General features: G+C 30.1%; 2 protein-coding genes and 1 long non-coding RNA gene across 5 annotated transcripts; 2 read left to right on the plus strand and 1 right to left on the minus strand.

The window, feature by feature from the left end:
* Positions 1-251: 251 nt before the first annotated feature.
* Positions 252-3646, minus strand: LOC138182400 (probable serine/threonine-protein kinase DDB_G0283337). Its single transcript, XM_069118199.1, has 2 exons — positions 3494-3646; positions 252-2811 (listed from the first exon to the last, which is right to left on the minus strand). The coding sequence occupies exons 1-2, from the start codon at positions 3519-3521 to the stop codon at positions 1397-1399; spliced, it is 1443 nt and encodes a 480-aa protein (XP_068974300.1). The 5' UTR covers positions 3522-3646; the 3' UTR covers positions 252-1396.
* Positions 3647-6000: 2354 nt separating this feature from the next.
* LOC138182625 (prion-like-(Q/N-rich) domain-bearing protein 25) lies at positions 6001-13372 on the plus strand. Its single transcript, XM_069118658.1, has 9 exons — positions 6001-6022; positions 6327-6497; positions 6569-6709; positions 8411-8623; positions 9133-9381; positions 9480-9599; positions 9999-10154; positions 11001-11132; positions 13240-13372. The coding sequence occupies exons 1-9, from the start codon at positions 6001-6003 to the stop codon at positions 13332-13334; spliced, it is 1299 nt and encodes a 432-aa protein (XP_068974759.1). The 3' UTR covers positions 13335-13372.
* LOC138182576 (uncharacterized) lies at positions 7364-8231 on the plus strand. Of its 3 annotated transcripts, none has more exons than XR_011173830.1 (3): positions 7364-7487; positions 7602-7738; positions 7954-8231. It is a non-coding gene; the product is annotated as an uncharacterized LOC138182576 (long non-coding RNA). The 3 variants fall into 3 exon arrangements; XR_011173832.1 differs by having other exon boundaries at positions 7959-8231; XR_011173831.1 differs by having other exon boundaries at positions 7399-7491.
* Positions 13373-15765: the final 2393 nt, after the last annotated feature.

Genomic DNA, 15765 nt, shown 5'->3' on the forward strand with positions numbered 1-15765 from the left:
TTCGTAATCGCTGACCGACCAATAGTAATTGCCTATTAGCCGACGTATGGAAACGTTATCAGACTAACTCTGGTGTAAATCGTTACATATTAGCATAAATAAGTTCAAGGCCCATGCGCAGCTGTGCGAATGATGCATTAATTTTTCTACGACATGATTTTGTCAAATAGCGTTAACCTTTATGAATGATATTTGTAATTATAAACAGGTACGTTTGTGAAATATGGATTAAATAAAATAAATATGCGGAATTCAAAATATGCCACGATTTTGTATTGAACATTTATGAATGATGTTTGTAATTGTAAACACATACAAGATTTATTTTAAATAAAATAAAGATTAGGATTCACAAAACATTTTCTTTTTCACAATTGCAATTTCAATTGCGTGTCTGACAAAGTATAATACGATTTTCTTAAAGCATGCCTTCCATTAAAGTTGCTTCTCCAAATTCCTATATAAATAAAATTATAATTTACCAATTAACAATATTAATAAATTGACAAGCTACAAGCTGTAGATTATAAAGTTTTCTTTTACGATTTTATAATTTTTTACCAAATATATTAATCAGATAACATGAAATTTGTGAACTTTCATTTCTTTTCTTATCCAACTAGGATCGCTCATTCATATTAACTTGTAACTTGCGACTTGTAAAATTCTACTAGTATTAAAATTCTAATAGTATTACTTTAATTCTCTACAAGATGACTCAGAATGTGAAATAACCAAATATGGATTAAAACAAAATAAGCAAATAGAATTCACAAAACATTTTCTTTTACAATTTCACTTTTGTCTTGTTCAATAAGTTACTATAAGTTATTTAAATTAAAAGATTAATTATAAAGAGATACAAAGAAATACGAAACACATATTTTCAAATTATTACTATACTTTTACGATAGATATCGTAACTACGGGTTGCTTCTTCTGTAACCATGACAAGAAATTATTACATGAGATTATTTACTGAAATTTTCTTGTATTATACAGAATGCTCCGTCAACATTATCCACCTAAAATATCTTCTTTATTTCAAATAATGAATGATAATATTACTGATAAAAATAGTAGTCGCTCTAACAAAAACATAACATGAGGGGATGAGTAAATTAATTCTCATTTTTAATAGAGAAAATGTTTATTCTTTTGAGTTTAAATTCGACAAGATCACGAATTCTAAATATAAAACTTACTTTAATATCTATCTTAGAAATGAAAATTGATCTCGACATCTCCTTCATCCTGCCCCATATAAAGACATTGTTGCTGCCACCATATTAGGATTATTTTTCAATTGTTATACGAAATTTTTTCGCATACTATTTCTCATAACGAAGATATTTCAAATGGACAAAATTAGTGGAATACCCTGTACAATATTTCGTTACAAAAATAAGTACGGATCAGACTTATAATTATCGTAAGGATACTCAGACAATGCCCATGTATCCTCTTTTTCTAAACCTGAAGATGGGTCCAATTTTAAATAAGGTACAAATCTGTAATCCAAATCGTCCAGTCCATCCTCGTAATCTATTCGAAGCATATCACTAATTCTTTCTAAATGGTCATCAGATTTATCAGCGAAGTATGGGTCTTTTGATGTCCGGAACATAGAAAGCATGTCTTTTCTCCAATTTTTTTCGAAATAATCATCATCCATAATTAGTATCGGTGTTTCGACGTGTTCCAGAATTTCCGGACTTTCTTGAATTCCTGGAGCACTTTGCTGATTTTCTTGATTTCCCAGAACATCCAAATTTTCCTGACTTTCCTGATTTTCTTGATTTTCCAGAATACCCATATTTTCTTGATTCTCCTGATATTCCTGGTTATCCTGATTTACCTCACTTACCTGAACCTTGTCATTTTCTTCATTCTCCCAATTTTCCTGATTTTCCAAGTTTCCCTGGGTATCTAGATTTTCCAGATTTTCCCCGCTTTCGTGATATTGATTTACTTGACTTTCCATATTTTCCGGATACCAATTTTCCTGATTTCCCAGGTACTCCCAAATTTCCTGATTTTCCTTCTCGTGATCTTCCTGAATTTCCAGATTTTCAAGCCCATCTATAGGTGTATAGATTGGTTCACTTAATACTGAAGCATCTTGCAAGTTGATAGTGCTATCGGTGGTATAATCTTTCATAGGTTCTGTCTTCATAGCATTTTGTAGTAGCAACGAAAGAAGCGCATAATATTCCGAATTTTCTTCTTTCCCATTTTCTACTTGCTTCGGTTCTTCGGTTATAAAGTGATCTTGTATTTCGGAACAATTATATACAGTAGTTTCTTTATCTGATTCATTAATGTCAGTGTTTTTTGCACTATCAACTTTCAATACAGATGACGATTCACTGTCTTTTGTTGGAGAATCTCGATCGGGTTTTGCTATCGGTATAATGTCGTGTTCTTCATTGAAGGGCTGTTCCTTATCGTGATGCGAATCTTCTACATGTCCCATTGTGTTTGTCAATACTACTTTATCTTCCGATGTGTGCAATTCTTCGGGTGCAACAGTACTTTTGTCAAACGTCGATTGTTGGTCGAATAAATTTTTTGATTCTGCTTCTCGAATGTTGTCTATAGCCTTGGCTTCCATCGAATTGATATGATAACTTTGCCATATTGTGTAAGAAGCCCATCCGACAAACAGTAGCAGTTCCAAGTACAGGATTAGTTTCACGCATTGTATTATTTGTTCACATATGTGGTGTGTGCTCACGGGTTTCAAATATGTGAAACCTTTCTTGTCGGGAATTGAATTTCCATGTCCCTCCTCCACACTTATAAGCTTCTCTGTGATAAAAGAAATAAAGAGTATAAGTTGTAGTTTATGTGTTGCATTGAAAAAGATTGATGACAACGAATTAAAGTATCTCTAAATAGTCAAATATAATTAAATAATAACTGGTGGAGTAAAATCACTTTCAGAATCACTTGTCTTCTGCACACTCTCTTAACAAAGTTTCGATATACTAACGCTTTAAATTCGCAATTTTTGGATGATATCTATGCACGTTATTAACATTCAATTCATTAAAAATGCATATTGATATGCTGAAATTAAAAAGAACGCACTAATACATGTTTGAACTTTGGCGTTTTTCCTTATAAACAGGAGAAGTTAATTCCTGGGATAATAACTATATGTGGAATATGTGGAATGTTTATGTATAACACTAAGTGTAAGTACAAGTTCAAATTAACATTTATAAGAAGTTGAAATGGAATATTTCTCTCGTTTATTAGAGTGTCACATAATAAATTATAATTTCAGTTAACCATGATCATATAAAAAGACTGCTGGATGGTTCAAAGTGATTTTTCCATAAATATTTCTATTTCTCAAAAAAATACTTTTTTACAAATTGTGAAACGAAGCATTAAAAAAACTATACGAAGATTAATTAATTATGCATTGTAAAATTTACATGTGCACGCGTAATAAAAACAATAAATATAAAGAGAATAAACTTACCATTACTGATGCTCCACTGTTCCTTCATGATGAACGATCTGCCATAAACTAACTATTGAGGAAGAAAGAACATTAAATGGTAAACGCAAAAGTACAAATTAACCTCGACCTGGCAAAGTTTAGCATAAAGAGAAATAAAAGGTCGCATCAACGATAAAACTTAGTCTCCTACCACAAGTTTCATACTACGAGGAAGATGTCCATAGGTCAAGACATATCTCCTATAGGTCATCTACAATTTTATGCTTGTTGTGAATAAAGAAACCTGCTTTTGTTTTGCTAATTGTTTTGCTAACTGTTTTGTCGAATAAGCATTTCCTTAAATTATATATTCTCAATCACGATTCTAAAACAACGACATTTTTTATTAGATTTGAAACTAAAATGATTCTTTATTAATGTACGCACAAAGGAAACAAATTAAAGTTATATAACATATCATTTTGACGCAGAATGTGATATTACATTTTCGTGACGTTGCGCTGTAGGAATAAATTCATCTTCACTTATTACGTAAAGTATGTTCCAGGAAAATATTGTGTACGTAGAATAATATTTGTAATTTTAATACTACGTATTTTGATAACTTCATAATATTGGAAATATTACTTGTATGACATATTCAGTGATTTGTTTTCACTTTACATTTTCATTTTTACGTCTGTTTTCATTTTTATCGAGAAAGATATCGAATAAAAGTGTGTAGTATTGAACTAATCTTTATGTCTAATGACCTTCTGATTTAAAAAATAGTTAGGGGATTCCCTTAATATTTTCGAAAATGATATTTTGTAAACAGTTTCAAAGAATGTCAAACAATCGTAATTCATACAAGACGATTTTCGTTTGATAAATAAGCACCATTTGATTTAATAATTATAGATTATAGAGATAAAGATTACTGAAGACTCATGCTTTCTTTACAATTGGTATAATCGGGAATATTATCAGATAAGCTACGATTATAGACATATAAGACATTATACTACCTATATACATTCATATCAATCTTCCTCATATTATTTCATTATTAACCAATTATTAACAATAGCAATTTTCAAAATTATAGAATTTTAAAACACATGATTTTGTGTATTTAAATCTCAAATCAGGAATTTAATAATTCGTGGAATATATATTTACTACAAATACTCTTGTCCTCATTGATAAAATTATTATATTTTACGTGAAATTATAGGAAACACCTTTTTTTGTTCGAAAATTAAGAGAACAGTAATCCAAATGACTACGGAAAAATTGTTTGCTCAGATAATTTAATATTTTTTTGATAACAATGTAGGTGTACATTTTCTATCAGATACGATTAACTTGATAAAATTCGTCAACGATCGTCGTATCGGAAATTTGTACGTTTCAGTTAGAAGCAGATGTACTAAACATGTTGCGTATTTCAAATGTAGTGGTTTGTCTATTATTTTATTTAACATGTTTTTTACACAGTGGTAAGAATTTTTCTAATTTTATATGTTACTTTGAAACGTGTATAACATATATTTTCTTGTTTTATCTTATTAAATATATTTTCATTCTAAAACCGTAAAAGATTTTAGTCAATTTCTGTCAAAAGGACGTTCAATTTCAAGTGAACGTCTAGCTCATTTCCAGTATGAGTCTTTAATATTCAATGAGTTAATCGAATAGTGATTTGTGAAATAACTTTTCTTCATTAATAGTATTTAACAGCGCAGCGTGTTGTTTGTCATATATATCTTGTCTATTTTTTTGTCAAAGAAGATAAATTTTCCTTTGCACGCGTCTAGCTCAGAAATTATGTCCATGCAATTATTACATGTGATTGTGTAATTCGTGAAATGTGCGCATCAAATAAAGCTATACATACATCTTAATCCCTCACATTTTTGTCATATTGGTTTAAGAAATCATAGACAGTATTAACGGATTTTTTCAAAGTGCATCACGCAATATTACTTCAATATATTTTTATAACTATCATAAACATCTAAAAGTAAGTATGATCCTCAATTACCGTCGATGATACATGATTTGGTTGCAACATTAATGTTTCACGATCACAGTTCAACTCGCACGTAATTAGGAACTTATAATTCACGATTTTAAATTGAACGCACAGGATTGAAGCAAAAGAAACGTATTCTACTGATAATGAAACATTATTAACAGATCTTATTGATTGGAAATTTACTGCTACGTCTGCTTGCTCTGTAAATCGTAATAGTTGTATCAATGGTACATGTCAATGTGATTATCCAGATTATATTTTCGATGGAAGTTCTATCTATTTATGATCTATTTATGATCTATTTATGATCAAACGTTTATCATTACGTGTAAAAACGTATAGTAACTCAATTAATCATAATAAATTAGTTTGTCATTTCTTTCAAATGTGAAACACTTTGAAATTGCCAATTTATGTCTTGTAGGACAATAGAAAAATAAATAAAACAATCCAACTCGTTCTTTGTGTTTTCTGCTTGAGAAAAGTGTTTAATTTAAGTGTTAAAATGACTAGAACAAGCATAAAAAGTATAAGCAAATCACAGACTAGGAATCGGGAAAATACCATGATCTAATTAGCTTATTTCATCTTTGACGGTGTAAACAAATGACGGAGAAATTGGAATTTAATCAGGAACAAAACTTCAAATTTTTGTTCTCATCTTTTAATCTTTCTTTCAGAGGACCGTTTACAAAACTTCGATAAATCGATTTTCCATTAATCGATGTTGTAATAATCGAGCTTCTACTGTACTGTACGTTAGAACGAGCTTAGATAAAATATTCCGTTTAATCATAAAGTCATTATACGTCACCGAGCGTCGTTATTAAGTTGTTACGTTTATTTCTGCGATATTTATAGTTATCAGCGCGTATGGTGACGATTACCAAGAATCGATGCAGTGCTCTGCGTATTTATCGAGAGGTGGAATATGCAGAAATGGAATTTGCGTATGTGCTAAGGGATATTATTATATACATGGAAAATGTCGTGCATATTCAGGTATATCGTGCATTTCACAATATTATCTAGATAATAATATCGCAAACTTCTCACGAAATAAACTTTTACAGGATTACTCGAAAAATGCCAAGAAGACGGCAATTGCTATGTAAACGGCGATTTCCAAGCGTCACGTTGCATAAATAACATTTGCAACTGTAGTCCTGGATATTATCAGCGAAAATATAGAACTTGTCGTTCAGATGCGAAAGGTAGGTTTTTCTGATTCTAAAATAATAATAACTGATAAAATATAATCATATCACATGAAAACACGTTTATACGTTCTAGTCTCATAAAGTAGGTTATTGTAAACTGATGATTTATTCTATTCTATATACATCTAATGTATACGATACATTATTGTCCGTTTTTTACAGTATTATACAATATATATGCAAGTATTAAACAGAAAATTTATCAATATGAGAAAGAATATATTTTGCAATTATTCAGTAGATCATTTTTCCAAAATAAATAAAGTAATAAAAATAAAATAGTAATATAGTATAATATAGTAACTTACAGATGAACGTAAGAATATAATATAGCGTAAGAAATTTGGAATAAGAACCTATCAATTTCCTTGTAAAAGTACAAATAAGATTATTATATTATATTATATTTCAATCAGAGAAACATTCAATTCGTAACGTTGTTATAGAATTAAAAATTTTCTTTATACTTCATTTAATCAATATTTTTTCAATAACTTAAGTAATCATAATCTCTTTAATATAACTTTGATTGAAATGTTCATGTTTCTCGTCATAATCACTGTTAATAATAACAATTTTTTAATTTTCTTCCATAGTTTCGATATTTTTATTGCATAGTGCATGGTAAAAGATGTATCATAAATAACGATTGCAAAGGATGGATCAACAGTACGTGTGAGAACTATATGTGATACTTCGCACACACATGAAAATACGTCAAGACTCTTATATAATGATAATATTGAAAAAAAAAAAAATACAATCAAGAAAGGTTTGTAAGCACATTTTTTATTAATATGAGAGTACTTTTATTTATTAATATGGGAATTAAAATGACAACGACAAGAATGTAAAGTTTAAAGAGTACATTTTTTATCCTAAACAGAACACAACATTGAAAAGAAATGTACAAAGGATGCGGACTGTAAAGAATTTGGAAATGCAACTTGCGGATCTTTGAAAATTTGTAGATGTAATCGTGCAAATTTTTTTAACACAACTAAAGAGAGAAATGTATTCCAGGTAAAATTATTCACATGTCTTTATCCATTAAAACTTTAATGAAAAATTAATGGCTACTACAGTTGAATTAAATGTGGAACATGTCCGAACAAACAATAAACACTGCTTGAAAGTTAAATATCATAAAAAAAGATTTATATATATTTGTTAAAATGCTCTATCCGCCAAATTCGCTTTTCTATTTTTATTTTTTTTATTTTTGTACTATTTTTTAGTACAGATGAGCCGCTGATAGTGTTAATATCAAAGAAGATTGGAAATGTTCCAAGAGACTTATAACTATGTATTTTATCATTGCAAAATTTTCTGAAATGTCTTCTTTGTTTAAACAATGATGAAAACAAACATTTCTTAACGCAAACTATTCTTGTAGAACTTGGAGAATCATGTGAAACTGGAACAAATGAAATTCAAATCGAAGGTTCGGAATGTCGAAACGGCACATGGTATTGTAAACTGGAGAAAGTTGCTTCTAAAGATAATAGAAAATGCGAAACAGGTAAGTGATAGATCCAAAAATTTTCACACAAAATTCTATTCGAAACGAGTATTATTATTATAAACAATTAACATTCTTTTCTGTTCATTGTAGTAACGGTACTTGCGAAAACGATGTGCAATGTTAGGCTTTCGGGCCGAATGCTATCTGTAAAGATAAACGATGTGCTTGAAATGAGAAATCTCGGTTTAACGAGACTGAGTTGTTTTGTTGGATAAAAAGAGGGATAGGAGAATCGTGTCACCAAAACGTAGATTGTTATATTGATGGTATCGATACTAAGTTATTTTGCGATGCAAGTAAGTTATGCTTCTGCCCAACTCATGCAACCAATAATAAGACAATGAAAGATATAACTGGTACGATACGTTTTAAGTTATGTCTATAATGGCTCACGAATATATTTGAACAGCCAGAAACCTCTTGAGGATACGTTATGTATGTTATACAAAACATTTTGAACTTTCATTAGTACTTTAAGAAGATAAGACTGTGATGATTATATTAATAAAATTTGAAACAAATTTGTAAATGTATACGAAGGCTACAAGATATTTAGTGCAAATATGCAATGCACAAAGAAGAGGTATTTAAATTATTACTCATTGTATCAATTAGCCTCGATATTCAGTGGAACCATTATGAATGCTTACCATATATTAATGCTTATATTAAGGCTGTCCATATTATATACTAATTTTTTATTTAATATATATTTAGAGAAAATATGTAACTTTTATATATGCATTTTCAGATTGGTTTAAAATTTTGTCAATATAACCATGATATCGTGTTTCACTGCAGCTGCAATGAAATTTCAAAATGTTTTATACAAGACACGCAGACAATATGATAAGTGTCCAAATACATTCATGAGCCACTGTACATAAAACAGACTATTATAATGAGTTATTTGTAATATGCAGCTTTTTATACGTTGAAACTAAAAATCATCGCGCAGTAATAAATTGTACAGTTTTTGTAAACATTGATATTATATACAATTTAATTCCAGACCTTAGAGATATTTCTGAAGTAGATAACGATTGTATAAAACGGATCAAGAATGCAAAATGTACAGGCATGATTTGTATAGATAATTGTATAGATAATTATTGCGAATTAAACAAGCAATGCGTGCCTGGTAATTTTGACTTTCATTGTTGTACTTTCAAACGATATCATTTCATATCCAAAGATACAAAGAAGTCAGAAATTTTATTAAAATTATATTTCTTCCAGGTCTCAATTCCAGTTGTATTTCCAATGCTAGTTGTGTACCAAAAGATTCAATATGCAAATCGAATGATTTCATTTATAAGGAACAGTACATTGCTGAATCAGTCGACACGTGTGTTCAAGGTAAGAACCCTCTTTAAAACATATATCAAAATGTAACATAAATCGTTTATTTTTCGAAGCGAAGTTTTATTGAAAAAATTATCATATTTGATGGAAATTCATCGTTTTAAATACAAAAGATAGATTTTCTTTTACATAGTTTCAGATACATGGAATAATACATATGTATGTAACTGCGAATGTTTACGCGAATTCATATTTTTATGTGTCTATATAATTAAAAGAGAAGAATCTAAATGGAGATTTGTTTCACCTACTAAATATTATGACTACTTTGCTTTCGTTATTCTGTGCATTCTGTACATTTTTGCACTTTTCAATTTCTCATAAATGCACAAACATCCGCAAGTGTATAAAGAACGTAACGTAATAACAAGAAGTACAATTATATCTTTTTAGCCCTTTCGTATGGAAAACCTTGCGATAAAAGTATTCAGTGTTCTGCTGTGACACCACACGCAGTTTGTTTACCTCATCCAACTTCAAACTCGAGTTCCGTATGCGCTTGTCCTAAGGGTTACCATTACAAGTTCAAGAAATGTTTCAAACGCAAAGGTACGAAAATATATACATATGTGCTGCGTACAACTTCACGACTCGTTAATTAACCTGTTAACAAGGAAAGGCGTATTAATGTTCACAAATACATTCCCTTACATAAGATTTTGTCGCGTCGATCCAAAAATTTTTTTTTTTTATTATATTCGCCAGTAACAATTCGAAACCCGCAATTTATATATTTTCTCTTCGTAATGTGATAAATAATAGATCGCAAAGAAATTTTGCATATAAGAAAAAGCCAAAATTTAATCTCATTCAAATTATTTCTTGCAAAGCTCCTTACAATTATTAAGTTCAATTATCCTTTTTCGTTGACAATCAAAGATATAACGTCGTTTTTGGACTAATTTTTATCAGGCAAACGTTAATAATCGGCTGGTAATAATTTCATGACAATTCATATTTTCATTGCCGGATGATTTATTAAATGCCAGAAATTATCACGTCCATTTCATGGATTTATTGCGAAATTCGAATATTATTCGCTTCTTTTTTATCTCTCATTCGAGATGTAATATCGTCATACTTTGCCATTACATACTTAAGAATTGCTAGCTGATGATATCTTACATCTACGTAATGAAAAATGCGCAAGAGTAAATAGGAAAATGACGAATTTGCGATCGTAGTCGTACAATTATCTAGAACCACTTGAATAAGACGTACATCGAACAAACAAGTTGAAGATGGCATTGGACATCTAACAATTCGCTGAAAATTGTGTAGTGTTTGCGTTAGTAGTGTAGGATGCTTAAATGCACGATATTTAAACAGATTTTCTTTCTTCAGTTAGTTGCATGTAAATTAATAAAAATACTTTTGTTCGCTGAATTCTTCCAGTTCTTGCTATGAACTGCGAGAATCTCGGAGAATGTTATCTGAATTCCGGGGTTGGAGCGTTCTGCAGGAACAGTCAGAGCGCATGCGACTGGAATTACATTCAACGAAATGACACTATATGCGACTTCAACAGTAAGTAACCTTGACTTGTGACCGATTGGAAGGTTTCCTTGCATTTGATTCCCGACGATACAAAAGAAACAGGGCGCTGAAGCTTTAACCGGTAGTTTTTTGGATTGCACGTGGAACACTACTATGCGGTAAAATAATATAACTAGGTAGCAATTACCTTTCGACTGCTCGCATGCTTTCTTGCAAATAAGTTGCGTTGCAATTTTTGCGATTGTAGAGGGTGATAAGACGTATTGGTAAGACTACGTAACCCATCTGAAACGAATCTTTTCGCACAAGAACAAGAAATAATAATATTCCTTGGAACTGCATATGTTTTCGTGTTTGCCACATTTTCATTTTTATATTTCTTTTTTACTTCTGTATTTTTGTCCCTTATCTTTTAGTTCTTGGCTGCAGTTGAGCACGTAACAATGTAGAACACATATAACAATATTATTATCTACCTTCCATGCTATTAATTTATTTATTTTAATATTAATTGACTTAAAAATGTGTAATAAAAACTTCGTAAACTAGTCAGTTGTATGAAGACCAGGAATTTATCTGCGATATATATTTATTTTTTTAAAGCACATTGCTACACTACTTTTAATCATATTATTTCGTATCTTGAAATATGGTGTTAAGAAATGTTGATTATTAATTTTAAAAAAGTTGATATTGAAGAAACTGAAACTTTTTGCATTAATATGTCTGTTCTAAGCGTTTTATCGTAGCAGCTATAATAAGCAAAAAACTATTTTTCGTCTACTTATTAGCTTCGCATAGTAAAGTTACTCTTTGCAAAGTATTACTTATAATATATTATATTAATGTATGTGATTTTTTCAGGTAGCAAACCAGTATTATAGGACTGATCTCACTATCACTCCTGCTAACAAACATGTTAATTTAATTCAAAGTTAATAAACACGATTAGTTACAAATATTGTGCCAAAAGCATAAACAGTAAATTATCTTCTTTTGGATTAAGTATTTCATAAATAATATAATAAAATACTACGAAGCTATGTATTTATATTTGATAATAATATTATTTTAAAAAACATACATTTCTACTATATAACTTATATATTAGGTTGTGCGAAAAGTTTCTTTCATTTCATAAGGTGACAATAGATGAACGACAATTTCTGTTTTATATTATTTTATTGAATTAGGTATGATTTATTTCGTTCTATTTCTATTATTATGTTCGTGCATAATTCAATAAACTAATATAAAACAAAAAACATTAAGCGTCTATTATTTCCTTATAAAACGAAAGAAACTTTTCGCACAACCTAATATATAATTATACAATATAAATATACAATATAACATATATATGTAATATACAGGGTGGTTGGTAACTGGCGGTACAAGCGGAAAGGGGGTGATTCTACGCGAAAAAAGAAGTCGAAAATATAGAATAAAAATTTTTCGTTTGAGGCTTTGTTTTCGAGAAAATCGACTTTGAATTTTCGTTCGGTACGCGTGCACTTTATCACGTCTCGTTATAACGGATCTCACTGTAGATTTAAAAAAAAAATTAAGAAAAAAAAATTTTAAAAAAATTTTTATTCTATATTTTCGACTTCTTTTTTCGCGTAGAATCACTCCCTTTCCGTTTGTACTACCAGTTTTACCAACCACCCTGTACATACATTATATATTATATTTGTATTGTATAATAAATCTTTCTCAAAATTTGTTAGTAGAGTTTGCCTATCTCTAAATTTATAATTATTAATTAAAGAAACCTTAACCTGCCCCTAATGAATACACATTATTAAAATAACTCAAGTCATAAAATATTATGCAATTTCTTCTAACTTCAACATTTTCAATATAGAAACCAAAGCCTATCATTACTGTAAAGCTAACGATAAATATAGTAATATGTTTTGTACTATCCATGACATAATTTTTTTCTTCTCGTGACAACGATATAACAAGTAATTCGTTGGCCCAGTTGGTAATATCACCACGAAATATAACAATCACTCTTATCGTTAACACCTTAATATTAGTTCCTGATAAATGTGTTATCAACACTGAGATATAACGAGAAAGATTTTATATAACGCAAACATCGTTTTCAATAATTAATCTACTGTTCCAGAACGCCATATCAGTTTTATTAGTCAGTCAAGTTCATCTCTTGAACTGACTAATGACTCAGAGAAAAACATCTGCATTCTACAGGGAGTTCTGTAATATGGTCCCATGGTGGTACCGAATAATCAAGATCGGATAATTTGAAACGTTTTAAGTTCACGAGGAAAATAATGTTTAAACGTTACTTAACAAATTTTTGAGTTGAGTAGTATAATATGACATACACTTGGAAAAGAAAATTGATTTACATAAATGTTTAATTTTAATTTTCAATCAATGTTCGAATATGTATATCAGAATCTCTGGTAACAATGTTGATAAAAGTTATCGGAGATATTAGACCAGATATTTCAACAATCTTCTAACGTACATTTTTTTCATATCTCTACTAAAGATTGATAAATCGATAAAGTAATAGGTGTAATCCCGCCCTTACGATCTATAAGTACATTTACATATTAATATATATACTTATATTTACATATATTATTAATTACGAGAGTAAAATACCGAGTTGCCGCATAATTATCTTTAACGCGTAATATTTAGCGACCTTAGTTATTGACGATCATACATCACCAATGCAACTAGTGGAATAGATGTATTGATCTTTGGAACACAGCAGATTGTGTGCTGACGGTACGTGACGATTACCATATCCTGATACGTAGAATTTTTTATCATATACGATAACCTCTGCTTTAATGAACAATAATAATCTTTATCGAGTGTGATAGCATTCTTATAAACTTCCGTCATTTCCTATGGAAAGCTCTATACAAATAAATTATCGCATATTTAAGTAAATAATTGCGAATCACAAAAACCATTTATTATATCAAAATAGAATTTTTTAATGATTCGAACTGTATTGATATTATTGTATCGATGATATTTCCAACTGTATAGCTTTAATGTTCTCTCATCTGTTTATTTAATAACTTATAAAGATAAGATTAAAGAAAATACAAATTCTGAAGTAGATACAAAAATCTACTTTTTAAAAATTCAAGAACATACAAATTTCTCAATCGTGAAAATCCTACGGAATTTTAAACTCTCATCGTATTTTGAAAATATTCGTACAATTTATTATAAGAGTATTGTACGGAGAATATGCCGTGATAAAACAATAAGCGGAAAAATAAATGAAACCACTACGTTGGTTGCCACTTTTCTTAACCATCCTTTTATCCAACAATTGACGTGACATGAAACTGATTTGAATAGAGCTATATCCGACCATCGAGATCAGTTTGGGAAAATTTGGCGTTCAAGAGCTCAATAGCTGATTCTAGGATAGATTGAATGGTGCGCACGCGATTATGGAACTATACCACAAATCTGGTGGCTATTTTCACTGGTAGAGCAATGCTCTTAGGGGAAACCTCGGATGACGTTTTGCCTAACTCGGATGCGTGATAACGATGACGTCACGAAAAAGAGAGGTCAAGGCATATTTCTTAAATATAGATCCGTTCTGCGACTGACCTCCCATATCGCCTTCTGCCTGCTTGTAAACCTAAACTCAATGATACACTTGTAAAAGAATATACATGAAAACGTGTAATAAACTTTATCACGCAATGATTTTTTAATAGTTGTAACACGTTGCTTAGGTAAGTATTATGATATGTAGGTGTTATATTGATAGTAACCAATTATAGTTTTACAAAAATACTAAGTAACCAACGTTAAGACGTCACAGAATTATGTGAACAGAAATTATTAGAAATAGAGTTAATATTCTTGTAGAATATTTCGTAGCAATTTTAAAGAGGTTAGCTATTTTTATTACTGAAATTAAAATTCTGCCAACTAGGAATAGACGGAAGAGTCTTGAGTAGATATCGATATTTCTGAGTTACCACAGGATCAAATTTGACGAACCACTTTTAACACTGAATTCAATTTTAATGATTCATCAAGGAAAGGACGTATACATAGTAAGATCATTCTGTTGTGTAAATAACGCAAATGAATTCCATATTATTAGCTATTGATCGATTCAAGATTGTTTGGAAATAAAGCGGAAATATACCTGTACCCTTAAATGAAATTATTGTACATTCAGGTAAATGATCATCGTGTTGCTTTGCGATACTTGAAGAATAAAGTGCGATGCAACAATACGTATCTGTATTCATCACGCATTACCATACACTATTACGTTTCATTAGATGTTATCTTTGATGAGGAGGCGAAGAATAATTAGCTGAACTTTAATCTCAACATTTCATCGAGCTATAGATCATTGACCGATTACAATATAGCAGTAAGCAGTACTATCATTATATGCACTTAATCTTTCGTTCTTTATATTTCGTACTCAGATCAAATGATAAATTTAGCCTTGTCCTATCCAACGTACAACTAATAGTAACCACCTCTCGACGTATCAGTGGTTCACTGTTTCAAATATAAATCGCGTTTAGTAAATTTAACTTTCCTCCGTTACAAACCAGGCCATAATATTTGACAGATACGTCCTAGTAGTTTCGTAAATGTCAGCCATTCGACTCTTTCCTTG

The sequence above is a fragment of the Bombus flavifrons genome, chromosome 8 (assembly GCF_040668555.2).
Source record: "Bombus flavifrons isolate JBK064 chromosome 8, iyBomFlav1_principal, whole genome shotgun sequence".
In the NCBI taxonomy this organism is placed as follows: domain Eukaryota; kingdom Metazoa; phylum Arthropoda; class Insecta; order Hymenoptera; family Apidae; genus Bombus; species Bombus flavifrons.

Bases quoted from the DNA above. Each gene is read 5' to 3' on its own strand.
- LOC138182400 (XM_069118199.1), bottom strand. From the start codon at position 3,521: ATGAAGGAACAGTGGAGCATCAGTAATG. The intron at 2,812-3,493 runs GTAAGTTTATTC...CTTTTATCACAG, and splicing joins ACAGTGGAGCATCAGTAATG to AGAAGCTTATAAGTGTGGAG.
- LOC138182625 (XM_069118658.1), top strand. From the start codon at position 6,001: ATGACTAGAACAAGCATAAAAA. The intron at 6,498-6,568 runs GTATATCGTGCA...AAACTTTTACAG, and splicing joins AAAATGTCGTGCATATTCAG to GATTACTCGAAAAATGCCAA. The intron at 11,133-13,239 runs GTAAGTAACCTT...CTACTGTTCCAG, and splicing joins CACTATATGCGACTTCAACA to AACGCCATATCAGTTTTATT.